This window comes from Passer montanus, unplaced genomic scaffold (genome assembly GCF_014805655.1).
Source record: "Passer montanus isolate IOZ18808 unplaced genomic scaffold, ASM1480565v1 scaffold62, whole genome shotgun sequence".
NCBI classification, from domain to species: domain Eukaryota; kingdom Metazoa; phylum Chordata; class Aves; order Passeriformes; family Passeridae; genus Passer; species Passer montanus.
Genome location: NW_024371260.1, coordinates 3291160 through 3317284, shown reverse-complemented (window position 1 = coordinate 3317284; position 26125 = coordinate 3291160). Strand labels below are relative to the sequence as shown.

Genomic DNA, 26125 nt, shown 5'->3' with positions numbered 1-26125 from the left:
CTGGGCTGGGTTCTCTGCACTCCCTGTTCTGCGATGTTCCTTATGGTTTGTCATTAACAAATGTCACAGGTTTCCTCTTTGTTGCTCTTTCTCACAAAGCCCACGTACAGCTCTGTCGTGTTAATTAATTTCCTCAGATACTGCCTTTCCATGTTTGGTCCTTGATAAAACACTTGCTAGAAATCCAAAATAAGACTCAAAGAGATTTCTCACATGGCAAACATAAAGTTTCATTATGTACCGTAAATTGCCTGTGATTTCTGTGTCAAGGCTCACCAGCTCCTGACGGGAGCACTCCTCCGTGATGGAAATGAGGGGTTTATTCTGTGTGAGTGGTGCAAAGGTCCTCAGGTCAGCAGTGCTCAGGGCAGCTGCATCGGAGGGCTGCAGATCCCTGTGAATTTCAGTTCTAGATGGGGTATCAACTCCCAGAGAACTTCCCAGGGCACAGTGCCTCTGGGAGCCCAAAAGTGGCAGTTCATAGAATCATGGAATCACAGAATGGCTTGGCTTAGAAGGGATCTTGAAGGTCATCCAGTTCTAACTCCCTGCCATGGGCAGGGACACTTTCCTCAGGCCAGGTTACACAGAACCCCATCCAACCTCAATGCTCACCAACATCACCTGAGCTGGCATGACAACACCCTGTGATGGAACAGCAGCTAAACATTTTTTCTTCAAATCTCCAACACAAGACCAACCCTTCCTGCTGAGGAGACAGCAAGAAGGATGCAGCAGGGAGCAGGCTCCTGGTCCTGGTTATTTGGAAGTGAATCTTCCTCCTGCTTTCTCCCATGGAAGAAGAATTCAGCCACTTGAACTCCACCCACCTTTCCCATGGCAGGAAAAGGCCAGCCAGCGCTCCTGATGGATGGCTGTTCAGTATGACAGACCTCACATTCAACAGTTAACAGCCAGCATGTTTACAGGCAACAATTTTTTTGGCTGCTGTCCCTGGCATGTCAGTCATGTTTAGCCAAATGAACTGGGAGGATTATAACAGACAGGGACACTGGTGCAAGTGACAGGCGCAGAGACAAGTGCTGCAAGAAGCTCATTTGCACATCAAGTTTCACAGCCCAGCTCTCCCTTCCTGCTCCATAAGCTCATCAGCTGCTGCTGCAGAGCCGCCAGTTTTCACAGGAATGATGGAGCTCACAAAACCTCTTTTCATTTTTTCTTCCCTGCCTGCTTAGATTCTAACAAATTCTAACATAACCCATTTTTTTAATATTGAGAATAAGCCCCCTTTTATGTGGAAATGTGGGTTTAATGTAAATAGCTCGTGCTGCTCTGATTCTCTCAGAGGGCTGTTGGCTGTTGGCAGTCCCCTCGTTGCCTTTCAAGTCACTTGGGAGTCACTGCTGCTGAGATGGGGATGGATCTCAGAGGGATCCACAGTCTCTCCTGGGTGCTTCCCGTGCTATGTGACAGTTTTTATCTCGGCCATATTTCAAAATATGCAGCAACATCTGAAGCTGTGAAATTGCCCCCAAAATAACGTGGTTAAAGGAGGGAATAGGGGGAGTGTGACATGAGAGCTCTGGATGCAGCCCTGCCATCCCAGCTCCATCTAAGCTACTGTGCCCCTTGCACCCTGTGTCCAAGGCCACCCCACAGAGCCTCGTGTGCTTGTAATTGTGTACCTCACCCCACACCAGGTCACCAAAGGCCACGGGATAGCTCAGGGCTTTGCCACCCCCTTCTCAGTGCTCAGTCACATCAGCTTTCCAAAGCAGCACAAAACCCCAGAAACATACAGTGTTGTGAAAAGTATTTATTAGAATTAAATTTTCCTTGCTATTTTCAGTTTGTTGTAGAAATTAAAACAAGAACCACGTTTTCCAGCTGCAGAAATGCTGCTTTTCAGCCAGCTTTAGTCTGCGGCTGTTTACAAGACAGTATAAGTTTTCACTGCCTAATAAAAACAATCATCTGTATTCCATGGCTGCAAGCAACAACACTGTGAGAGAGTGGAGCAAGTCAAGGAGGTTTTGGAGAAGAATATGAATTATCTCACCCGGAGAACAAAGCATAGACGGACCCTGAGCACCGAGGGAAATTGCACAACAACGTGCAGGCGAGTCTCCAAACCTGCATGGTTTAACTGGGGGATTTTATACTTTTGAGAAAATATGTGTTTCTTGAATATCCCCATAGGTACAGTCTTGCCACTTATTTCTGCGATTTAAATTGTTGCTTCTGTTTTTTAAGGCCAGGCTGAACAGACAACCATTTAATCAGCCAAGTTGGATGGAGGAGCACAGGTACCACTGAGACTCGTGGGACAGCTCTGCAACGAGTAAGAACATTAAAGGCTGCTATAAAGAAACAAGCTCCTGTGCCCTCAGATGGACAGAATTATAAAAATCCCCACAGCATCCCCAAAGCACTGAATTAACTGGAGAAGGAGCTGTGTTTAATGTGATGGATGAAGCCCGTGGGCCCCATCATGGGGATGTGGCCGTCAGGGCACCGGTACCTGCCATCGCTCCCCGCAGCACCTCTCTGGGAACATCAGACAGGATAATTACGTACTTAAATCTGGGTGCTTTACTACACAGAAATTCATCTGCTACCCTCAGAGTCCTTGAAGTTAAAGAGGGATTTGAGTTACTGACATAATTTGTTCCCTGAGGGCTGTGGAAAGCAGAGAGAAGAACATCTGAATAATAACTCTTCGACCACGTCTTGAATGGGAGCGAGCGCTGCTCCAGAGTGAGACACAATGGGAAGCAAACGATTTCAAATGTTTATAAGCTACATAGCTCCCAGGCAGGATGGGGCTGGGCTTTTCCCCAAGCAGCAGCTGGGAGGGAGGTCAGTAAGTTCCCTTCAGAAACTGTAATTGCAACCTTCCAATACTTGAAGGGAACTTACAGAAAAGATGAGGCAAGACTATTTACCAAAGCATGTAGTGACAGAACAAGGAGGATGGGTTTAAATTGATAGAGAGTAGGTTTAGATTGGATATTGGGAAGAAATTCTTGGCTGTTAGGGTGGGGATGCCCTGGCACAGGTTTCCCAGAGAAGCTATGGTTGCTCCTAGATCCTTGTAATTGTCCAAGGCCAGGCTGGACAGGGCTTGGAGCCACCTGGGACAGTGGAAGGTGTCCCTGCCATGGCAGGGGGTGAGACTGGATGATCTTGAAGGTTGCTTCCAACCCACCCCATTGTGTGACCTGTGACGAGCCGCTTTGGGCTCACTTTGCCAGAGCTTCGTTAAGGTGATGCTGTCTGTGGTCCACGCTAGGGGCTGCTGTGTGTGAGGGGCTCCAGTGTGTGAGGGTCTGCAATGTGTGAGGGGCTCTGGTGTGCGAGGGGCCCCGCTGTGTGAGGGGCCCCAGCGTGTGAGGGGCTCTGGCGTGTGAGGGGCCCCGGCGTGTGAGGGGCTCCAGCGTTTGAGGGGCTCCAGTGTGTGAGGGGCTCCAGTGTGTGAGGGGCCCCGGCGTGTGAGGGGCCCCGGCGTAGGGGCTCTGGCGTGTGAGGGGCTCCGGCGTGTGAGGGGCTCTGGCGTGTGAGGGGCTCTGGCGTGTGAGGGGCCCCGGTGTGTGAGGGGCCCCGGCGTGTGAGGGGCTCCGGTGTGTGAGGGGCAACGATGTGTGAGGGGCCCTGGGGCTGCGGTGTGTGAGGGGCTCCGGCGTGTGAGGCCCGTGAGCTCCCCGCCCTCTCTATGCGGGCTGAGGCTGCCCTTTGCCCGGAGCCCTTTGTCGGTGCCCTTTGCCCGGAGCCCTCTGCCCGATGCCCGCAGCCCATGCTCGCCCCGGGGCTCCTGAAGGAAGCTCCACAAGATGGCGAGCGCGGGCCCGCGCGCGGCCCAAGATGGCGGCGGGCGGCGCGGCGCGGGGCCGGAGGCGCTCGGACACCCGCGGGCCCGCTCGCCCGGCCCGGCCACGGCCACGGCACCGGGCTCGGCGCTCCGCGGAGGCTGCCCCGGCTGCCGACCCCGCACAGCCCGCGGAGGAAGCAGCCGACACGGTGAGCCCGGTAGGAGGGACGGGGCTGGGTGGGATGGTGTGGGAGGGAAAGGCCGCGGGGCTGGGCGGTCACAGAGTGGGGGGATCTCAGGTGATTATTAACAGCTACAATCTGAGCATCATCATGTGGGAATTGTCAGGGGAATTGAAATAAATTTATCGGCGTTCCCGCTCCTCCCACGACGTTGTTTGTGCCGGTGCAGAAATACAGGGCAGATTCAGCTGCTCACCTTGCTGGGTGATGACAGGCCTGGCACAGTAATTCCCATTAGCATCATCCTTAAGAAAATAAGAACATGGTGATTGACCTCTTCCGGTGCTAGTTTATTTTCTGAGCAAAGTGTTTTTCTCTTGCTGGTGATGGACTGTACATTGTGGTTTATGTAAGCTGTCTGCTCCTCTTTTCCTCCCTTTACATGCACTTTCTACTAATTACTTTTCTTAGAAGGTTTGGATCAAAATGCCACTTGTGTGATGGAGCCCTTCTGTTCCAAAGCCAGCTTTGTAACTAAAGAGATGAGGTGATTATTTTTTCTTCTTTACTTCAAGTGAGCTTTACAATCTTGTCTTTTTTTTTCTAACAGTGTTCATCACATGAAGCTGCTGAAGGACGACCTGCAAAGAGGATGAAATACGAAGAAAGCAATCTAAAATCAGAGCTAGAGGGACTCACGTGTGAAAGTGGAAACCTTGCTGCGCTGGGGGAAACACCTAAAACGTCTGATGGGGATGGAGGTTCAGAAGATCCAAGAGAGAGCAGTACAATCCAACAGGAAAAAGATGAAAGCATCCCAGAGACTGACGAAGGGAAGCAGGAGAAGGAGCATGGCGTTTCTCTGGAGCCACACACGGTGAAATCCAGCGGTGCCCCATTAAAAACGGGTGGATACCTGCACCACTACCACGTGTTCAGTGAGGAGGAGAGCAGCTGTGGGAGCTGTGACGGGGCCACCTCGGAGGACGCGGATCAGCCGCGGAGGCCGATGCTGCTGGAGCACAGCAGTGGCCTCTCGGATGAGGACAGCAACCAGCCCATGCCAGTGCACCGCTTCTTTGGAGACGTTGAACTGGTGAGATGATGAGTCTGTTGCTGCTTTAGACCCAGCCCTGGTCTACTTAAAATTTGCCCCAAAACTCTTGGTGAATTTGGCCAGTAGTGTTTGGCCCTGTACCCCAGCCAAAACTGTCTCCATCAGAGATGAAATTTCTTGCCCAGCTGAATTCATTTCAGGTGTAAAATCTTTCTTATTTTGACTTTTTAGTCCAGTTCCATGGGATAGGTATTTTTACTGATAATGACATTATAGAGACACAATATTGTTGGCAAAATAGATTTTTGTTGGTCTTTGGTTCTTAACAGAATCACAGAACAGCTTGGGTTGGAGGGATCTTAGAAATCAGCCAGTTCCAGCCCTGCTGCATTGGGATTGTTTGGAATGGAAACTGATTTCTGTCTACCTCAGCTTTTGAACTGACCCAAGGGCCAGAGCTTTACATTTGAATCCTTTTGAGAAGCATAACTTTGGGGCAAGTGATGCTGCCTCCTTTTAGGTGTTTCTTGTGGTGTTTAGGGAGCAGTGAGGATTTGTTTAGGGAGCCCTTCACCCTCTGCCAATCCTCCTCACACCAGTGGAAGGAATGCCAGCCCTGGGAGTGCCCATGGGTTTGATTTGGGCACACTCCCCTCAAAGCCCCACAGCTTTACCTTCATGCCACTGCTCCCAAGCTGAGGCTTGGTTCCTGTGTCAGCTGAGGAGGATGGGAGCTGGTGGAGGTAGGAGTTCTAGTTCTGCCTCCACAGACTCTCCTTGTTGATTTGATCTTTTCCTTCCAGCACCTTCCAGCAGTTGTGCTCCCGAGTGTGACGAGGAGCAGGCGAGAAGCCAGGAAGCTGCATTTCATTGCAAAGGAAGATGATGAAGAGGAGGAGGAGGAAGAGGATCATGTCTAACAACAGACTGTAAACAAATTAAACCCTTCTTCTTTCTCTTTGTGACCACATGGCAATGGCTGGGTCAGTAACATAAGGTGTCTTTGTCTTTTCTCAGGGAGAGAACTGGGAGAGTTTGTTTTTCTGGAATTGGCAGATACAGTATTCCAGTGATTATCTGGGGCAAATACTGAATTTTCAGTGATTTGGAAATAAAGTATAATTGAGCACTTTACCACTGATATTTGAGAAAAAAACCCCAGGGAATATAGAAGTTCTTATGACTTTTTTGTAAATTTGAGCCTCTATCTTGAGAAAATATTTGGTTTCACTCATTTTTTTTGCAAAATAGTCAAGAAAAGGATGCTGGAGCAAAGTTCTTTAATTCTGCAGTCTGTGGCATCCAGGTAATGAAGGGGCCAACTGACTCCCTGGTACAAGACAGGTCAAAGGTCTTCCTTGTGTGGGTTGTTTACACCTAACCCAGGACCAATTACACCTCTAAAATGCAGTTCTGCTGGCAAAATGAAATGCAGGATGTCAGAATGGATTCAGTGTGCTCATCTCTGCGAGTTCAGCACATTTTCATTGCACATCAGCTCCCCAAACACCCACCCCGTGGTGCTGCCTCCTCCCTCCACCTGCTGCTCTAAGTGTTGTCCTTCGTTGATTTCCAACTGGTTTCCAGCAGGGATTTTGGAAACAAATGCTTTGGTGATGATACACAACAAATACCGTCCCTTTATGGACAGAGGGAGATTGCTGAGGCTGTGGGACAGCCCCCTCTGCATGTTTAAAAAACAAAAGGAGCAACCTGAGCCAATTCCAGGAACTGTTAATTCACCCAGTGTTTGTGGGAATATTTCTTTGAAAGTGTGATTATGCAATAAGCTTCTAGATATTTATTGTTATAGCTCCTTCTATGTTTCTAAAAATAGAGAGAAAATGTTATCAGCAGATGGTTTAAATAAATATTAATTTCTACAGCTAGAGCTTGTTAAACATTCAAAAGTTGTAAGGCAAACAAATTGCATATGCATGGCATGGTAATGCATTTCCATTTCCACTCCAGCTGATGCATTGTTTCTGTCAAAGATATTTCTTGGCTCCTTTTCACTCTAATTCTGTAACACGGAAAAATCCAGATTTTTTAATTGCATATTCATAGTTCCAGCCCAGCTCTGTGTTGCAGCAGCTCCTCCCAGCATTCCTTCAGTGCTGTTTGCTGCTGGCTCTTTCTAGCAAACACAGTTTCACACAGACATTCATTTCACTTGCAAAATGCATTTTCAGCCACACAGGTGACACTGTGTTTGTCATCAGAATCCTGCCAGTGCTGCCCTGCCCAGTGTCAAAGAGTGCAGGAAAGATCAATTAGATGCAGTGGAATTAGAAATCCCGTGTTAAAAATGCACCTCCTAGCTTTTCAGATTGCAGGTTTTGGGAGGGGACTGAGTTTGTTGTTTAAAGTAAAATCAATACTGTCTGTAGCAAAGCTTCCAAGACCCAGTAATTTGGGGCTCAGGCAGAAATATCATTTCCACACAATTTCATCTGGACTAACTGGTCCAGGACCAACAATATGAGGGGAAAATAGAGCTTTTCCTAATTATTTACAGAGCAGTAAGTAGCTGGTGCTCAATTCATACACACATTTCCCTTCATGCTCTGTCACCCCTGATTAATGTCTTGTGTACCTTCATGTACTCACACACACACAGATGTGGGGGCATTTTTTAATTTAAAATGTTCACACGATCTACATTGACAATCCCAAAAGTTCAGTTGCTATCAGCTGGTATTAAAAAAAATTCAAGTAAAAAATTGAACTATTCCTGATTTGTTGCCTGAGGTAGGAAATGTTTTACCAAAACAATGTTCTCCAAGGCAGTGGGTAAACATTACTGTAAACATAATCATTATAGCTGTCCTTTCTGCTGGTGTGTCAAGCAAACTCAGGCTGGAGGCAGAAAGTGTTAGAAAGGAGAGGGAAATCAGCAGGGAAGATGGCAAACAAAGGTGGAAAAAGCAAAAAAAAAAAAGCCATAGCCTTACTCTTCTTTCTAGGAGATGCACATCTGAAGCAATGGCAAAGGGGCGGGTGGGGATGAGGGCAGAAGTTTGGCACTCTGCTGCTGAGCCACCTTTGGCATTCCTGAAGCTACCTGAAAAAGGCACAGATAAAACGTGATCCTAAATCCTTCTTTGGTTTGATCTCCAGAGGAACAGGAGTCTATGAGCCCCTGCAGGTTAGTTTGTAAAAAAAAAGTTTTGTCCAAGTTTCATTTCTGTGTACTGTGAATTTTGGGCCAACATTGGGCAGAGATGACAGGGTAGAATCAGAGTCAGCCTCTGGCTCATTTTGTACCTTTATCACACTTGATTTGAGGGAAGCTTGTAAGGAGTGGGAAGGCAGGAGAGGACAATTAAATGGGATATTGGAGTGTGCTTTGTGAGGCTCTGGTTTGGTTACCCAGCCAGTCTTGTGCCAGGGATTTTCAAATAGTTCTTATTTAAGAAATTGGAGCTATTTAAAAACAACAGGCTGACATGATTGAAAAAGGCAGCAGGTCCCTAACAGAGACAGCACTAGGAAATCTCATGGGTTTGCTTCCTCTTTCTGTAAATTCTGGTTTTGTCACAGCTGAGGTTATGATTGGTTTTCTTATGGCAAGCAATATGTACGAGTTTTAAATTATCCAGGGTAAACAGCAGCTGATAGAAGTATTCCCAGTTCACTTCTCTCCCGTCTCGTGTTTTGACAGCTTCTGCCAGTTCTGGGACAACAGCACGTTTCTTCTCAATTCTTGGGGACACAAAAGAGAAGACAATATTGCCATCAGGAGTTTTTTCAGAATAATCAAGCCTCCATCTTCCTTTCAGAGCCAGGCAGAACTGGAATTCTTTCTCCGTTACTAGGCATATGATTTTTTTTCCCCAAGGAAATTAGTTTAGCAAATCTTGTTTACTTCACACCAACATTTGAAATGGTTCAGAGGGGGTTTTGCTGGAGAGGAGAATTCACACGGATAGTGCAGCGAGGAGGGGTTTGCTTCCATACACAGAAAATCTGCACAGAAGCAAAGCAGCTAATGAGAGGCAGCATTTCATCTGTCTTCAGGGTTTTGTTCTCACAGCAGCTGCAGCATCCCAGCACCTTTTCTCAGCACATATTCACAGCAGAGCTGACTGCACAGCGCGGGGAAGGGACTAAGGCTGAACCTTTCTGGTGAAGCTGAAGGCCACAAAGCAGGTGGGTCTGGATTAACATTTTGTACATACACGTGGTCGAGGTTCCAGGTGCTGAAGAGGATCCTGCTTTCCCTGTTGCTGTAGGGGTTGATGGAATGCTTACAGGGGCAGTCATCTCTGTCAAAAGGGCCCTGTGAAAGGTGTCACTTGTCACAGCATGGTCCTGCCACATGCTAGTGAGCCAGAGAGATCCTGCACCCACATCCCCCCAGCCTGACACTGCACCCAGGAAGCTGTTTCCTTCCTCTGGTGCTGAGGGGAGGATGGGATCAAACTGAAAAAAGGGGAAGTTTAAGTCAGTTATGCAGAAGAAATTCTTCCCTGTGAGGGTGGGGAGGCCCTGGCACAGGGTGCCCAGAGAAGCTGTGGCTGCCCCTGGATCCCTGGAAGTGTCCAAAGCTGGGCTGGATGGGGCTGGGAGCAAACTGGGCTAGTGAAATGTGCCCCTTTAACGTCCCTTCCCACCCAAACCATTCGGTGATTCTTCAGGAAGGCTGCAGGTACCTGACAGGAGAACCACCCCTCTGCGGTGCACAGGCGTGCTGCCTCCTCCTCCTCCCTTCTGTCAAAGTAGCACCCGTTGTACTTCACGGATTTCAGTTTATCTGCCATCAGGTCCATTATCCCTCTGTAGGCATCCTGTGCTGCAGGATGAACGTTTGAAATAAAACCACTAACCTAGAGGGAGGAAACCCAGCAATCACTCCTCAGTTCCTGTGGCAGCCTGAGGCTCTTTTCTACAATCACAGCTGTAGAAATACTTTATATTCCTGCAGCCACAGAACTACTGTTACAGCTTGACGTAAGTTACTTCAACAGAAACTTTTACCTCTCTCATGTAGCCCCGCATTCTGCTCTCACAGCTATGCCGCAGGTAGCTGGATTTGTTCTTGAACCGAGACTCCAGCCCTGGAGGGAACGAGATTATTTTGTACCTCAGCACAGCTCCTGCCCAGCTGGGAGCTCATGCTGGCTTTCCACTAACTCAGGCTGCACAGGTTTTTTAATTTCCCATTTTTATTTTAGTGGTTCAGGACTACCCTGCTCTTAAACACTTAAAAGAATGCTGTAGAGCATCTGCTGAGAGAGCAGTAGCTGGTATTGTTATGTTTCTTGTCACTCTCTATGTGGAATGCCAAGACATTGTGAAAGGAAAACAATTGTTGGGGAAGAACTGCAGTAATGGCTTGGGAATGGGAAGGGAGACTTGCAGATTGTAAAGAGATCATAAAGCACAGTTAGCTGGCAGAGATGTCCCAATTATCCATATACTATTAGGAAATCATTAAAACATCATAAATGCAGATTTATATTAATGAGGGAAATGCATTTCAGAGTTATCTTTATTAAACCAATAGGGAACACCATTTTTAAAAAAAACATTTTAGCTTTGATACTAAACTACTGACACATTTAGCTTTAGATACTAAATGTGCATGTATTTTAAAGAAATCTAATTACACGTGCTAATGGAAGGGATAACTAAAGCCCTGACCAAGTCCCCAATCCCACCAGCCAGAAGAGCTCCCAAACTTTGCTTTAAGAGCAACAAAACTGACAGAAGTGACTTTTCAGAGCAGAGCAAGACCCGGGAGTCCCGTAGCAGCTTCCTACGGCAACAAACTCACCTTCAAACCATTTCTTATCATCCTCCCTGTTCTCGGCCAGGATGTTTTCGCTCAGGTTGTGGATAAGATCCGCCAGCAGCTTCTGCCTGTGGGGAGCCCGCTCGTCGGTCAGCAGCCTCCGCGCAGCCTCCACCAGAGCGCCCTGCTGGCTGCAGAACGCGGCCAGGAGCAGCTCGATGTCGCTGGCACCTGGGGCAGGCGAGGCGGCACCGGCTGAGCCCCCGGGGCCGCCGCTGTCCCCGCGCCCCCCGCCCGGCCCCGCACTCACAGCCCCGCCAGCTCTCCCCGGGGCCCAGCAGCACCAGCTCCGTCTGCGGCGGCAGCGCTCGGAAGTAGCTCTCGGTCAGCTCCGTGCCGTCCTCGTACAGGCACAGGCGGCTGCCTGCCAAGGGAAGCTGCCCCTCGGGCGGGTGAGACCCCGGCTCCGGGTGAGACCCCGGCTCCGGGCGAGACCCCGGCTCCGGGTGAGACCCCGGCTCCAGGCTGGACCCCTGCTCCGGGTGGGTGAGACCCCTGCTCCGGGCGGGACCCCGGCTCCGGGCTGGACCCCGGCTCCGGGCGGGACCCCGGCTCCGGGCTGGACCCCTGCTCCGGGTGGGTGAGACCCCGGCTCCGGGTGGGTGAGACCCCGGCTCCGGGCGGGACCCCGACCGCAGCGGGCAGCTCCAGCCCGGCCCGGAGCTGCGGCACCCGCTAGTCCCGGCCCCGTCCAGCATCGCCAGATCCGCCCCGCATCCATAAGCAGCATCCCAGCCTGGTATCGTCCCGGCACCCGGCAGCCCCCCGCCCGTCCCGCCCCGCACCTCCAGCAGCCGGCAGCCCTTCCTCAGCAACCCGCGCAGGCTCCCGGCCGCCACGCCGAACTTCTGCGGGCTGCCGCAGCCGCGCAGGCGGAAGGGCCGCAGCGGCTCCGCCATGGCCGGCCCGGTTCCCCCCCGCGCCCCGCTCTCCCTCCGCCCCCGGGATCCCCGCGGGCCCCGCCGGGCTCCCGCCTGCTTTGTCCGCCGCCCGGCCTGGCTGTGCTCCCGGAGCGGCGCGGCCGTGACCCTTCGGGCCTGCGCCGGCTGCGGGGTTGGGGCCGGTGAGGGGAGGGAGGGACGGGGCCGGGGTTGGGCAGTGGTGCTCCCGGTGCTGTGTCCCCGGCAGTAGCCGCGATGGGCGTGTTGCTTTGCCAAAAAGACTGAACTGACCTTGTGCTTTGGTTTTTGTTCGTGTGACTCCGACACCCAGAGCTTGGTGCAGCTACACTTTTGGTACAGGTTGCTCCTGGATGCATTTGGAACTCTTAGTTTCAAGGTCCATCTTGGACTAGCAGGTTTAATTTATTGGCACATTGCTCTGCAAGTGATTGAAATCCTCATTTTGCTCAGCACTGATCAAACCCGCACCAAAAGAATATTTAGGGTGCCAATGTTAATTAAAGGGAATATATATTTGCACTCATCATCTACTCACCCAACAGACCTCAGGATGCAATTCTTTGACTGTGGTGCCTCAGTGGTTTCTGTCTCCCTTCCAGGGATGAGTTTAAGCTTGAAGGCCGTGGCTGTGACCAGCTGCTCTGCCCAGGATGCCACACAAGATCGGTTTCACGGTGGTCAGCTCGTCGGGACACGAGGATGGGTTCAGTGCTCGGGAGCTGATGGTTCATGCGCCGACAGTGAACGGGTGGCGCTCGCCCAGGTACTGTGGGGATGGTCTTGGAGCACTGAATTTCAGAACCTCCAAGTTTAAAATGAGTGGCAGAGGTACCATGCACGGTCAGAGCAGTTTAGAGGATCCCAAACCAAACTGATAAAACAAAATAAAGTTACTTTAATCCCTCAGCCTGGAGGGGAAAAAAGCACCTTGGTTAACACCTAAAGGCACTGCATTATATTTAAATAAAGTCCTGGAAAATGAAAATGGGAACTGTTTTTGTTCTTGACAGTCTTGGAGTTGCAACTGCTTTGGTTTAGTGTGAAAAATCCATTTGCCTCAGCACATCTTCTAAACATGTGTGGGGCACCTGAAGATGTGCACACAGTAAAGGGAAAAGTGTTTCCACTCTACTCTTGGGATTCTTACAATATTTATAACATTGGCTTACAATTCACAACTTGAAAGTTCCATAGTGAAATGTTGCTCGAGTTGGAAGTGAAGTCCACTTTAGAATGATGATTGAATTGAGAAACTGTGTCTCTTTCAGGCTCTGCCAGTACCCCCAGGAGATCACCCTGCAGCTGGTGGAGAGGTGTCGGATCCGGAAGCTGCAGCTGCTCGCTCACCAGTACATGATTGCGAGCAAAATTGAGTTCTACATCAGTGAAAGCCTGCCTGAATACTTTGCTCCCTATCAGTCAGAGAGGTTTCAGAGACTTGGGTGAGACAGAAAGTTCTGGATCAGTTTATTGCCTTGATCAGAAAAGATTCAGGGGAAAATAATACCCAGTGTGGGCTGTGTGTGATTGGTCATGCTGTGTGAGCAGCTGGGAGATCCTGGACTTGTGTAGATCTGTGACAAAGCTGGAGATGCAGGAGAATTGCCTTGCCATGTGGCAGCACAGTTATTTCAGTTGTGAGGTTATGAGGGAGGTTTCACAGTTGTTTCAGTTATGAGGGAGTTTTAAACCTGAGGGTCAGAAACCCACCTGTGTGTTTGGATGTATCCTCTGCTCATGTGTTACGTTTTCCTTCCCAGTTATGTCCCGCTCTCAGACAATGAGAAGACTGATTTCAGAGCTCGAGAGTTGAAATCTGTGTACATGGATGCAGTTGGCCAGTACCTGAAGCTGATTTTCCATAAAAATTATGTCAATAAATACAACTTGTATGGGCAGGTGAGTTAGAAGTCCTTAGCTGGTAACCTAGGTGACACTTCCATAGCAAAGAGCAGGCACAGAAATTTGCTCCCTTGATTTGTAGAAGCAAAAAAATGTTGGTTGAAAGCTCCTGTGTTTATTTAAGTTTGTTTTAAAGCACAAAACACAAATAACAGGTTAGAAGTGAGTTGGGATCAGGTGGATGCACCTCATCCAGAGCAAACAAGTCAAGGGCACATTCTGTCACTCCTGTTTGTGCTGAGGTTTAGCTACACAGCAGGGTCAAAGGAATGAGCTTACACATTTCCATTTTCTGTGAATTTCTGCAGGTTGCCCTGGTAGCTGTGAACATCATTGGGGATCCAGCAGACTATGGCATTGACAGCATGAGCAGTGTAAGTCCAAAGCATCCCTGTCCTTTTACTGATGCTCCATTTCTTCAAGTACAGCTTCCTGGAGTAATGGGATGAACCTTTCTTGTGCCAGTTCTTCAGCAGAGCTGTGTTGCATTAATTTATTTATAATGTTCTCTTAAAGCAAGAAATTTGAGCCTAATGTGGGAATACAAAAAATAAAATATAATCAGCTGGGACATTTTCATTGTCTCCAGGTTCTCTTGCTTCAATGTGTCCCAAAACACAAGTGCTCCACATTGCAGAGCTGATGTTGGTTGTGGCAAGTCAGAATTCTGTCTTGAACACACACACACACACACACACACACACACACACACACACACACACTCACACACACATACACACACCCCTGATGCTGGTGAATGTGCATTAAGATTTTTTTTTTCACCTTTCCAAAGCCTTCCAGAGAGATGCTGATAGATCACTACTTGGGAATTAAATTGGATGACCCTGCCTTAGATGGAACTTACATTGGGTAAGTTTGTCCTTTGCATGTACCCTGGCAAAACCTCTGCTTGGTGTAAAGCAGTTGTTGATGTCTGTGTTTTGTTAATTCCCTGCTAATGAAAAGAGAAGCCTGCCTTATTGTGGTTTACTTGATTCATTTTCTGCCTTCAGGAAACGTGACTCCATTTCCCCTCTGGATGATTTGGCCTTTGACATGTACCAGGACCCAGAAGTGGCTCAGATAATCCGGAGGCTGGATGAGAAGAAGAGGGAAGCTGTGCATCTCGAGTGCTATGACCACGCCAAGAAGCTCAAACAGGCCATTGCAGATTTGCAGAAGGTGTTGTTGGAAGATTTTTTGACACCTAAGTGGAGCAGAGCTCCAGTGGCCCAGCAGGGCCTTGCTGTTTGTGTGGAATCGTATTGATTTTCGATATATTTTTATCAAAAATGAAAAGATTAATTTTAAAATCAGATAGCTTGGTTGAATAATTTGGCTGGAAGCAATGAAACAAGTAGAGGAGGGTGATTCCAAGAAGTGCTCTGTAGAGTGATTCCAGGGAATGCTCAGTAAGATGATTCCAAGGTGATTTGTGCCAATCCTAGGTGGGCGAGCGGCTCGGCCGGTACGAGGTGGAGAAGCGTTACGCGGTAGAGAAGGAGGATTATGACCTTGCCAAGAAGAAGAAGGAGCAGATGGATGAGTACAGGCTGAAGGTGTACCAGCAGCTGGAGCTGCACGACCTCCTGGATGCACAGCTGCTGGTGGGTGCAGTTAGTCCAGACTCAGGAGGGTGTTCCAAACAGAAATGGCAGAGCAGCCAAACTTCATTCACAGGTTAATGGAAATTGAGATTTACTCAAGCATTTCAGTTTTCTCTTTGGATTGTGGATTTCTTCAACCTAAGACTCTCAATGTGGTGTTTTATGAACATGGTTAGTTCTCTATAAATCCCATTAAACTGTTGAGGTCTCAGGAAAATGGCATTAGAATCCTGAATGTTTTGCATAATTTCAAGACTATCTGATACAAATGAATAAGGTATTTTCTTATATTTTGGAGGGGTAGAGGAGGCTTAGGGTGATATCAAAGCTAACCACACAGAATCCATGTGATTTTTTATATCCATACAGTTATGTAATGTGCTCAGAAGAGGAAGTTTTATAATCTCTCCACACATGCACCCACACAGAATTATTTTCTGACTGTTTCCTAAAGCTGCATCCAGTGGGAATGATGACACACCTGTGAGCCAGGTTCAATATTTACTTGAAATCACCAGAACCCCGTTGACAGAGTTGTGGCTGTACTGACTGATTTTAGCACATATTTAGCCTTGCTGTAAAAATCTTCTTCCCTTTCTCAGATGCAAAAGCCACCCGAGTTGCCTTTGGGATCTGTGAGTGGCACTGAGAGCCCCCAGAGCTGCCCTCCCGAGCCTTCAGACCCACCCCAAGGAGAGCCCCTGAGGGCAGAGCCTGTGCTGGAAGAGCAGTTGGTGGATCCCATTTCTTCTGAGCCTGTTGCTCCCTACCAGTCCCCTCTTTCTCCTCGGACTCAGCCCACAACCTCCAAGGAAGTGTTGTCCAAGAAAAATGTGAGTAGTGTTCCCTCTGTTACTACAGAAACCTGTCAGAGCAAACAATCTTATGTCCAACCTTCCAAATAATGTGGTTATTCTCATGGTTAACTGGGATGTGGTGCTGCTTTGATGTGAGAAAATTGCACTGAGGTGAATCCAATTAGTGATAAAACCACTTCACATCTGAGTCATTTCCAGAACAACAAAATTTATCTTTTCTGCTAGGTTGAAATTTTACCTTATGATGAGAGACCTCTCCCAACTACCTGCAAGCAGGTGGATGCAGCTGTTGCCTGTGTTGAGCCAGAGGTGACTGAGGAGGATGTGGGTGATACTCCAAGGACTGGCAATGCTGGGGAGCCACAACCCACACAGAAGGCACTGAGGGAAGCCAGCCCTGTTGTGGAAGTTTTTGGAGAGACTTTGGTAAAAACCAGTAAAACAAACCCAAAACCCAGTAAAACAAACCCATGGGTTATTGTGCTCTATGTTGAGAGGATTTTTATGTGTTTAGAGCTGCTATTTTGAAATCTGAGCTTAAAATTTGACCTTGGCTCTTTGGGTGCCTGTTTCCAGCATTTCTACCAATCTGTAGCTTTGATGTTGATTACTTGATGTGCTGATAAACAGACAGGATCCAGCAGACTGCTTTAGGGTATGGACCCAGAACACCCATAACTTGCCACTGTCTTGCAGGGAGAGAAACCCTCCCTGTGCCTGGAAGGGCTCCATGAACCTGACCTGTTAATCCCATTTCACTCATCTCATTTCAAAATGTGTGCTTTTAATAAAGCCAGATTCCTGTGGGGAACATCTGGGGACTTCACACTTCAGTTCATATGTTCTTTTGAGGCTGGTTCTTTATAAAAATGTTAACTATGAATTGAAATATCTGTAGGGACTTTTTAATAGATAGATTTTTCTGTGCTCAGGTTTTAGAAGCATATTCCAGAACTTGGTCATGTCGAGAAGATGCTTTACTGACTGTGTACAAGAAGCTGATGGAAGTGTCAGTGGACACTCCAAAGGAGGATTTAAGGGACATGCTGAGGGCTGCTGTTTTCCTTGCGAGGAGGGCCATCAAAGACACTGTATCTTCAGTAAGTTGGGATAAGTTTGGTGCTCCAGTGAAGAACTGGCAGCCAAAATTGTAGACTCTTGGGGTTAGGATACTTTGAACAAATAGTTTATAAAGCTACTGTTGAATAAAAAAAAACCAAAAACCAAAACAAAGCCCCTCAAAACTCCCAAAACAACTGGGAAATGTCTGGAGTTGAACAGATGGGGAAAACTGCCCTGGGCTGAGCCATGAGCTGATGCAGTAAATGTGCAGTGAGGTTGATCCTTTTTCTTTGTTAAATCTGAAATACAATGAAATAACTTCTAGTTTCTAGCTCAAAGTACTGCACTTATCTGAAGGACACTTGAGCATCAAATAAACCTTAAATAAGAAAAGAAGAAGAAGATCAATCTGGTACTCTTTATGAAACGATTTCTGAGGCCTTTCACCTGAGTCCTAGCAGCAGGTTTTGTGGAAGACAGTTGTCTGAAGTAGCTTCCATTAAGGGTGTTACTGTAATTCCAGATTAAGAACAGATCTTGTTGCATTCTCTGAAAACGGGGTTCTGTGCTGTTTTTGCTCAGTGTTTCCTTTTTCCTCTTTAACTTAGGTTTTTCAGGCTTCCCTGAAACTTTTGAAAATGATAGTTACCCAGTATATACCAAAACACAAACTGGGGAAGCTAGAAACTTCTCATTGTGTGGAAGCAACCCTGCCACATTTGCTTTCCAGAACAGGAGACTCTTCATCCCGCCTTCGTCTTCTGGCTTCAACCCTCATCCAGGTGGGTGTTTCCCTTCAAATTAGGGAGCTCATAGGTGAGAAACACCTGATCAGAGTGGACTGTGGGACCAGGGTTGGCTGCTTTGAAGTGTTATAGTTTATCACAGAATTTTAGAATCTTATCACAGAATCTTATCACAACTTATCACAGAACAGCTAGGGTTGGAAGGGCTCTTTGGAGATCATCCAGTCCAACCCTCTGCCAAATCAGGGTCACCTGGGGCAGTCTGGGGCACCTGCTGCTGCTGCAGGTGTGACTCTTGTGTTCTTCACTGCAAGTTACAGAGATGAGAAAACTCTGCTTTGCAGAGACAGGTAATTGTCCTTATCCAGCATCTGTGTGCTCACTGACTCTGTGTGTTTCTAGGAAATGGCACTGTGCCCTGAAGTAAAATCTCTCCAGATTATTCCAGTGCACCTGCTTAAAGCATTAAAACCAAACTCCCCAACACACCTGGCAATGAGTCGTGTGGAACTGGTGGAATCTCTCTTGGGAGCCATGGGGACTGAAAACTCTGGGTTTACTGTCAACAATGTCATGAAGGTAAGAGGTTGAGGTTACAGCACATGGAGGATTTTCTGATGGTTTCCTGGGGGCTTGTCTGGTTTTTTGGAGTGCTTGAGAATTCCTGGAGAGGTGTGTTCCCCTGACGAACAGTGCTGGTAATTTTAGTCCAGGTTGGACAGGGCTTGGAGCAACCTGGTCTAGTGAGAAGTGTCCCTGCCATGGTATGGGATGGAATGAGATGAGCTTTAAGATCCTTTCCAACCCAAACCACTCTGGGATTCTATGAAGCAAGATGTTAATATCTGGAAAAAAGAACCAATGAGTTAAAAGGTATTTGCAAAAACCTGTCTTGTAGGGAGATTTCTCCTGCTGCAGGAAAGTCTTGGACTAATAAACCAATCCTTAAAAGTGGGAGAAAAGAGAGACATCATTTTTTTGTCATTATTTCCAGTTTGCCACGGGAGCTCTGGAGCACAGGGCTCATGAGGTGCGTGAGGTGGTGCTGAGGATCATCTTTGCCATGTACAGGGAGCACAGGGCAGCTGTGCTGGAATATTTCCCTCTGGACGACGCCGGCGCCCGCAGGACCGTGCGCTACAAAACTCTCTTTGAGGGCTTTGCCAAAATCGATGGGAAATCTTCTGAAGGTCAAGTGAGGGTATGTAAGAGAGGCAGAATGTACAGGGCCACTTCAGATGTGGTGTTTGGCTGAGTGGTGTCCTGATTTCGTGGCTGGATTGGACAGTGCATGGGTAGCAGAGTGTAGGATCCCATGAACTCCCTCCCCAGCCAATTCCCAAGGGCGTTGCACCACAGAGTTTATTCTTTCTGTGGGGACAGACAAGACTGCCCCATGGACCTCTGCCTCACTCCAGGTGTGTGTTTGGTGTTCCTTAGCATGGATAGCTCAGTGTATTCCCTGTACTCACTCCAGGGAATAAAGCCAACAAGGAATGCTGAGATGGACAAGCAGTTTGGAAAAAGCACAAATGCTATTTTCTGCTGTCAGTCCTTGGGAACAGTAAGCCCAGAAGCTGTGCCAAGTGTTCCTTTCAGGTAGTGTAGAGGAATTTGGGAAGAGGGAGCTATCACTGTATCACATCCATCACTTAACCAAGCAGGACATTTCCTGTCCTGCATCAACCACGAATTTTGTGCTGATGTGTTTTGCAATCTCTTGTGTATGAGGGATGGTACCAAAGCTTTTGGAGCTGACAGAATATTTCCTGCCAGGCACAGAGAAAAGCAGCAGCAGAAGCAGAGAAACAGACACAGGATGTAATGCAAATTCTAAAAGGCTACCCAGCAGCTCTGAAGTTAGAGTTACAAGCAGAGGTTGAAGCTGAAGAGGTGAGCATGTTTCAGTCTAAGGTTGTTTAATCCTTTGCTCCTTGGATATCATGGACTTAGATAATGAGCATTGGTGTTGTCTTATTGAAAAGAGTGAGAAACTCTAGACATACCCTTGGTGACTTTTCTCCTCAGCAGTCCAGCTTAAAATCTGGGGTGCTGTTCCTCCTAACTTAGTGTAAAATTTGAATAATATAATATAATATAATATAATATAATATAATATAATATAATATAATATAATATAATATAATATAATGTAGCATAATGTTATGTAATATCTATCATACCTTTATAATATAAAATAATACAATAATACAAAAATTTTAATAATACAAATAATACACCTTAATACAAGTGATTTTCCCTAGAACCAGAAGCATGAATGTTGTAGTGCAATGGCTCTGCTTCTAAATTTTAAATTCCAGACAGAAATCAGAATACTGAATTTCCTTTCTGTCTGGAAGGCAAATTTCTGAGTTAAATTTCTTTGTTTGATAGGAGAAAGAATCTTATTTTCAGAAGACAGAGAATCAAGGTAGGTAGTTTCAAATAAGTTAAGAAATGTAGATGAATTAAAACGTGATCTTGCTTTAATAGTTCTTTCCTTACAGGTTACCAGGTATATGAAGCTACAGCAGCAGAGATTCAGGAGGAGCTTTCCTCTGTTGCAAATTACCTGGATAAGTAAGTGAGATGAGCCTCTAATCACCTTAAGCCCTTGATGTCACCTGTGAGCTCCTAACAGTAACAACATTTTTCCAGTAGATCAAAGCTAATTCCTTCAGCAGTGAAACAATAAAGACTAAAATCTCTTCTAACAGATTTTAAATGGTCACCAGTCAATCCTAGGTGCTTTTCTTTGAAGTGCTTGGATAGTGTGACTTTGTACTTTTTTTTTTTTCTGATTATTTGCTTGTGGGCTAAGAAATAGCCACTGTTTAATGTTCAGCTGCCAGTGTAAAATAAGGGAAAAATATAGTGGGGCTTTGCTGGGTGTTGTAAGGGGAGGGCATAGAAGAAGCCCTTGGAAATTCTGGAGCTAGGAAAGCCAGTTTTAGTGAGGTGCTCTCAGAACTTCTGTAGAATTAATCATTCTCTAAGAAAAAAATGCTCTGTGGTTGTATTTACCCTAAATTACAAGCTGGTACCTGCCCCATCCTAAGCTCAGCTCTACAGAGGGAAAAGAAACTCTTCAAGATATGGGGTGTTTTTGAGAATAGTTTGGAACAGAAGGAGCAGGGCTCATCAATTTCTCTCTGAAGTCACTGATGTTTGTATTTTTTCCCCAGCTTGTGTATATTTTGTGGTGAAAGGAACGAGACCTTCACTGAGGAAGGGTTGGATCTGCACTACTGGAAGCACTGCCCCATGCTAACCCGCTGTGAGCACTGCAAACAGGTCAGACTGAGCTTCCCAGAGCTTCTGAGGCATGGACTGCTCTTATTGTGGTTTAGAGGCATTGCAAGATATTTAACACTTGGGCAGGTGAATTCTGAACACACCCGTGGGATTTGGGTTGTGCTTTTGGAGAAGAGCACCAATGGAAAATGAGTTAATAACTGAAATTAAATTTTCCCTTTGTCATTTTGGAAGGTGAGGCTGAGCTGATGAATCCCATCTCTGTTTGCTCAGCACAAACCTTGCTGGCTGTGTTGCAGATGCTGGAGATCTGCAGCCTGACAGAGCACCTGCTGACTGACTGTGACAAAAGGGGCAGCTTTGGGAGGTGCCCACGCTGCAGAGAGGCCGTGCCCAGGGATGAGCTGCCCAAACACATCAAGAGCAGGATTTGCAATCGTGAGTAGCTCCAAACAGGAAGGTGGAACATCAGACATTCACATTTCAAACACCAGGAGGGATCTTTGGCAAGTTGGGCTGCTTGTGTTTCAGACTTAGGGATCTAAGTAAATCCTCAGGAGGGAAAAGATTTGGAATAAATGCCTGAGTTGGGAGGTTGAGTGAGAAGACTGGAAAATCTCTTCCATATTCCTGTAGATGAAGCACTATCCCAGCACAGAAAGGACATATCCCTGTTTTGGAGTTAGTTCAGAGGAGGCACCAAGTTGATCAGAGGCATGGATCACCTCTGCTGTGGGGAAATGAGAGAATTGGGATTGCCTGGAGAAGAAAAGGCTTTGGGGTGACCTAACTGTGACCTTCCAGTAGAGGCTGAAGGGGCTACAAGAGAGGTGGAGAGAGGCTGTTTAGAAGGGCCTGAACTGACAGGACAAGTGGGAACAGGATGATCTTTAAGGTTCCTTCCAATCCATGTGATTCTGGGTTCTGAGATTCTTTTTTATATTGTTTTGATGAAGATGATTAAACACAGGTCTTCTTTGGGAGCAGGTAATGGTAATGGGGCAAGAACTGGGTTAGCCATGGGGTAGTTTTATGCTACTTGCTCTGCAGTTCTCTTCTTGTGTCTGAAATTAGCCTCTCTTTGCAATTCTTACATTATTTTTCCAACAATTTCAGCTGCCAAACCAGAACATGTGGCAAACCACTGCCCTTTGTGCCATGAGAACTTTCCTCCTGGAGAAGAGGTGAGGCCACCCTTCACACTGGGCAGATGTTGTTATGGGTTGGTTTATTATGAGGGACCTTTCAAGATATATTAAAATAATGGAGATATTAATTTCTATTTAATAGCAAGGAGCTCATAGTTTGAAAAAGCAGGTTAAAGTGCTGTTGATACAAAGTGTGTACACAATTAATGCTAATTTTGCTGGAGTTGTGCTATCATTGCTTTGTAATTGACTTCAGGCCTGGAGATCTCACCTGATGAACAGAGATGGCTGCAAAATGAACCAGCGGAGGACATCCCTCCTGAACAAAACCATTCTGGTGCAGCCTGGTAAGACATCAGTTCATGATAATAACATTTATACTTTTTACTGTGTTGCCCTTGCTTAAGAAAAGTGTTACGTCCCCAAGAGCTGGGTCTGTGCAACTCCTGATGTGCATTTGGGTGAGCTGAGTGAGGGTTCTTGTGCTGGAGCACTGTGCCTGGGGAGCAAATTCCCAAAATCAAGCAATAACAATCATGTTCAGAGGAGGACACGAGCTCAGCTCGTGAGGAAAACTGGCAGATTTGATAAATTGATCAGTTCAGGGATTTTTTCTGCAGAACAGGATGACCATGAATAGAACAATCAGCTGAAAAGTGTTCTGGAAAGCTCTTGAATGCTGACACAGGGAACCAGAGCCTGATTTAGCTTTTAGTGTCCAATCAAAGGTTGCTAATCTGATCCTAATTACAGGGTGAACTGAACAGTGAGTGCTGTGCACTGCTTTTCCTTTCCAGTACAGACTCAGGAACCTGACAGATTTATCATTGTGCAGCTTTTTCACCATCAAAGAGACATTGATGATGTCAGGTGGTGTTTTTTTCAACAGTTGCCTTTATGAAGAACATGGAAAATCCTTTTATTTGCAGAACACAGAAGTTAAACAAACTGCCTGCAGCACCAGAACTTTTGGCCAGTAATCTCCAAACCTTTCCTCCTTCAGACTCTTTGGGGTTTTTTAGTCAGCTGTGCTGAGAGTTCACCTGCTGTGAGCTGTGCTCTGCTCATACCTGCACGTCACTATTCCAAATTCCTGGAAAGAGCTGTGGAATTGCCCATTGCAGCTGACCTAAGTGAATCATGGGGGGGGTTAAACTTAGCACTTTTCAGTGTTAAACTGGATCCACAGTCCTGTCTGTCTGTCCTCAGCTTTGCTGTTTGTACTGGCTAATGAGATAGCAGTCAGTTGTTAGTTTGTTGCTGCTTAAAATCTGGAAATGGAAGCAAATCCTGCCTGGATAAGCTTTGATTCCAGAGCTAATTGCTGGAGGGAGGAAAGGAGCCCTGAGCATTCAGTCTGACCCCTGCTGGTGTGGAACTTGCTCAGTGCCTGCCAGCTGCTGGTTGCTTCAGTCATTCAGACTTAACAGATCTTGGGAATCAAAACAGTGGAATTAAATTCACTCCTGGGACTAGATGTGCTTGTAATAATGATCTCTGTTTTTCTCTTTGCAGCCAAAGTAGTTGGCCACTATTTAAGGAGACCAGGTCCTTCAGGAGCAAAGTTTCAATCTCCTTCAATAGGAGGCAAGATCAGAACTCGAGGGGGCTCAAATAAAAACGCTGGCAAAACATACTCCAAGCGATGACAGGACAAGTATTTCTTCCTTTGTCTGAATAACTGGGCACATGGCTGTTCTGAGCTATCTAAAAATCGTAGACAACTTGTATCATCTTTTATGTGGGTTGTTTTTAGCCTTGAGCAGTGCCTGGTGTGATCCCCATGGCGTTGCTGTCATTGCAGCACTGAGCTTTGCTTTGCTAGGAATGCTCATGTTGGAAATACCAAATATTCTGGGACAAAAAGATTATTTTGACAGAGTACTATGCTCTTCTTTCCAATCAGTCTATAATTTAATGGGTTCAAAGATATTAATTATGTCAGGGGAGAGAAGTCTCTTTCCTGGTGCTCGAGGAACAGGAACCACACAGGGGGGAAGCCTGGCCTTGTGTGTGTGTCAGATTTAGGGTTCTAAAGGCAGCAGAGCTGCACCCAAAGCACTGCTCAACCCCAGGAATTTGCACCAAATTGAAAAGCCAGAGGGCTGGCTGGATGTTTTCCTGTGTTGTGCCACTGTGCAGGAGGTGACAGGACATTGTGGCCTCTCTCACTGTGCACCAAGTGCCTTAGGAGCCCTCTTGGCAGGAGGGTTAAAATAAACCCTCCAAGTCTGTGTCACCAAGAAATGGCCCCTTACAGAAATGAAAAAATTATCTTGGTTGGGCCCTGAAGAGCTTGCATTAGTAAATGTAGACCTATTTGCCTGCTTTAGTGCACTTTCAGCTCAAATACTGAGCTCCTCTAGTAAGATATTGATTAAAATAACCATGCACAGACTGGAGCACGTGTCTTGAACAGCTTCAGAGAGACAAAGTCTATGAAGACCCAAGGCATGAAGCTTTGTACCAAAGCAGCCATTCTCACATCTCTAACATTCTCTCTTTAACATTCCAGCTGTTGCTTTCCAGTCTGGAATTGGTACCATGGGCACAGGAATGAGTAGTCATTATAAATATGAGGGGAAATTTGGGGGTTTTTGCTCCCCTGGAGTGACTTTGTGGTGTTGTTGTGTATATAGAGCTGATTTTCTAATACAGTCTTTCTAGTTTGCCTGCAGCCTGCCTACCAGCTTATGGCTTTTCCACGTGGATCAGTGTGCTTGGATTTCAAAATTCTTTGTATAAATTGTTTCTCTAACTCTTCCAAATACATATTTCAATATTTATACACACATTAGGAACATATATATAGGTATTTTTATTTTCCCTTTAGTGACATGGGTTCTTATTTGAGAGCCTGATTCTCTATGCTGAATAAATAATAAATATATCAAAATAGCCATTGATCTTGCTCAGAGGTGTAGGATGAAAACTACTCTGTGGTACACTAAGGAAATAACTTAGTGGTGATAAAATAGCAATTTTTTAGAATGTGAAGGGACCCTTTTGGAGTACAGTAGTACCACCAGTGTCATGTTTAAAGCTGGATTTACTCCTTAACAACCTGGATTTGCTGCAGTGGCAAAATAAACACTGGAGTGAAAACACCATGAGGTTTGGTGCTGTGCCACCAAGTCTTGTGCAAAATGTTCCAGAGAAAACCAATTGCACAGGTGTGGGTCTGGGCAGTAAAAGAAGATCTGCAAAGTGTTGTTCTGGAACCTGGATTTGGCAACAATGGGGAAAGCAAGGACACAGTGTGCTCCTGAGCTCAGGGCTGGTTCTGTGTGATCTCTGTCCATTTGAGCTGTGCCTGAGTGTCAGCTGAGGTGTTTTCATGTGTCACTGCAGAGATGGCTCCAGAGCAGCCCCTGTCCATGTGTGGAGGAGTTGATCTCATCCCAAAGACCTCTTGGTGTTCCACTACCCCAAGAGAGCAATTTTTAGTGATTGCATGTTCCTAAGTGCTGGATGAGCAAATCACATACTGAAATCTGGGAGATTTTATCAAGAAAAGGAGTCACTTATATTAAATGTCAGTTATTTTTATTGCACATATTTAATAAATTACTTTAGCCAGTCTGGAGGGTATGTGTGCATTTTCCACCTGCTGCAATGGAAATGGGTACAGAGTGGGGTGAGGCTGTGGTACCTGTGAGTGCTGTACCTGTGTGAGCTGAGCCAGTGGGACCTGTACCTGTGTGTGAGCTGTATCTGGACCTGTGTGAGCCGTGCCTGTGTGACTTGTACCAGTGTGTGCTGTACATGTGTGAGCTGTACAGGTGTGTGAGCTGTAACTGGACCTGTGTGACTCGTACCAGTGTGTGCTGTACAGGTGTCTGAGCTGTAACTGGACCTGTGTGACACGTACCAGTGTGTG

At 46.7% G+C, this 26125-nt stretch overlaps 3 protein-coding genes across 5 annotated transcripts; 2 read left to right on the top strand and 1 right to left on the bottom strand.

Moving 5' to 3' along the window:
* Positions 1–3787: 3787 nt before the first annotated feature.
* CUNH1orf174 (chromosome unknown C1orf174 homolog) lies at positions 3788–6897 on the top strand. 2 transcript variants are annotated; one of them, XM_039727602.1, is made up of 4 exons: positions 3788–3987; positions 4562–5047; positions 5812–5937; positions 6026–6897. In XM_039727602.1, exons 1-3 carry the CDS (start codon positions 3823–3825, stop codon positions 5926–5928), a joined length of 768 nt encoding a protein of 255 aa, XP_039583536.1. In that variant the 5' UTR covers positions 3788–3822; the 3' UTR covers positions 5929–5937; positions 6026–6897. The 2 variants fall into 2 exon arrangements, with proteins under 2 accessions (XP_039583536.1, XP_039583535.1); XM_039727601.1 differs by having other exon boundaries at positions 3789–3987; positions 5812–6897.
* Positions 6898–7629: 732 nt separating this feature from the next.
* DFFB (DNA fragmentation factor subunit beta) lies at positions 7630–11713 on the bottom strand. The gene is made up of 7 exons (XM_039727600.1): positions 11591–11713; positions 11056–11182; positions 10788–10976; positions 9989–10068; positions 9664–9837; positions 9190–9290; positions 7630–8713 (listed from the first exon to the last, which is right to left on the bottom strand). The coding sequence occupies exons 1-7, from the start codon at positions 11702–11704 to the stop codon at positions 8497–8499; spliced, it is 1002 nt and encodes a 333-aa protein (XP_039583534.1). The 5' UTR covers positions 11705–11713; the 3' UTR covers positions 7630–8496.
* A 40-nt stretch (positions 11714–11753) lies between these two features.
* Positions 11754–25827, top strand: CEP104 (centrosomal protein 104). Of its 2 annotated transcripts, XM_039727599.1 has the most exons (22): positions 11754–11868; positions 12307–12470; positions 12976–13149; positions 13468–13606; positions 13918–13983; positions 14403–14479; positions 14623–14791; positions 15058–15216; positions 15819–16049; positions 16260–16460; positions 16967–17134; positions 17705–17878; positions 18245–18421; positions 18837–19043; positions 19619–19735; positions 20237–20273; positions 20350–20422; positions 21028–21136; positions 21397–21535; positions 22214–22281; positions 22502–22592; positions 23761–25827. In XM_039727599.1, exons 2-22 carry the CDS (start codon positions 12358–12360, stop codon positions 23892–23894), a joined length of 2823 nt encoding a protein of 940 aa, XP_039583533.1. In that variant the 5' UTR covers positions 11754–11868; positions 12307–12357; the 3' UTR covers positions 23895–25827. The 2 variants fall into 2 exon arrangements, with proteins under 2 accessions (XP_039583533.1, XP_039583532.1); XM_039727598.1 differs by lacking the exon at positions 11754–11868 and having other exon boundaries at positions 11905–12470.
* Positions 25828–26125: the final 298 nt, after the last annotated feature.

Bases quoted from the DNA above. Each gene is read 5' to 3' on its own strand.
- CEP104 (XM_039727599.1), top strand. From the start codon at position 12,358: ATGCCACACAAGATCGGTTTCACGGTGGTCAGCTCGTCGGGACACGAG. The intron at 15,217-15,818 runs GTGGGTGCAGTT...TCCCTTTCTCAG, and splicing joins TCCTGGATGCACAGCTGCTG to ATGCAAAAGCCACCCGAGTT. The intron at 20,274-20,349 runs GTAGGTAGTTTC...CTTTCCTTACAG, and splicing joins TCAGAAGACAGAGAATCAAG to GTTACCAGGTATATGAAGCT.
- DFFB (XM_039727600.1), bottom strand. From the start codon at position 11,704: ATGGCGGAGCCGCTGCGGCCCTTCCGCCTGCGCGGCTGCGGCAGCCCG. The intron at 9,838-9,988 runs GTAAAAGTTTCT...TCCTCCCTCTAG, and splicing joins TGCGGGGCTACATGAGAGAG to GTTAGTGGTTTTATTTCAAA. The intron at 9,291-9,663 runs GTACCTGCAGCC...CACCTTTCACAG, and splicing joins AGGGGTGGTTCTCCTGTCAG to GGCCCTTTTGACAGAGATGA.
- CUNH1orf174 (XM_039727602.1), top strand. From the start codon at position 3,823: ATGGCGGCGGGCGGCGCGGCGCGGGGCCGGAGGCGCTCGGACACCCGC. The intron at 3,988-4,561 runs GTAGGAGGGACG...TTTTTCTAACAG, and splicing joins CAGCCGACACGGTGAGCCCG to TGTTCATCACATGAAGCTGC. The intron at 5,048-5,811 runs GTGAGATGATGA...TTTTCCTTCCAG, and splicing joins TCTTTGGAGACGTTGAACTG to CACCTTCCAGCAGTTGTGCT.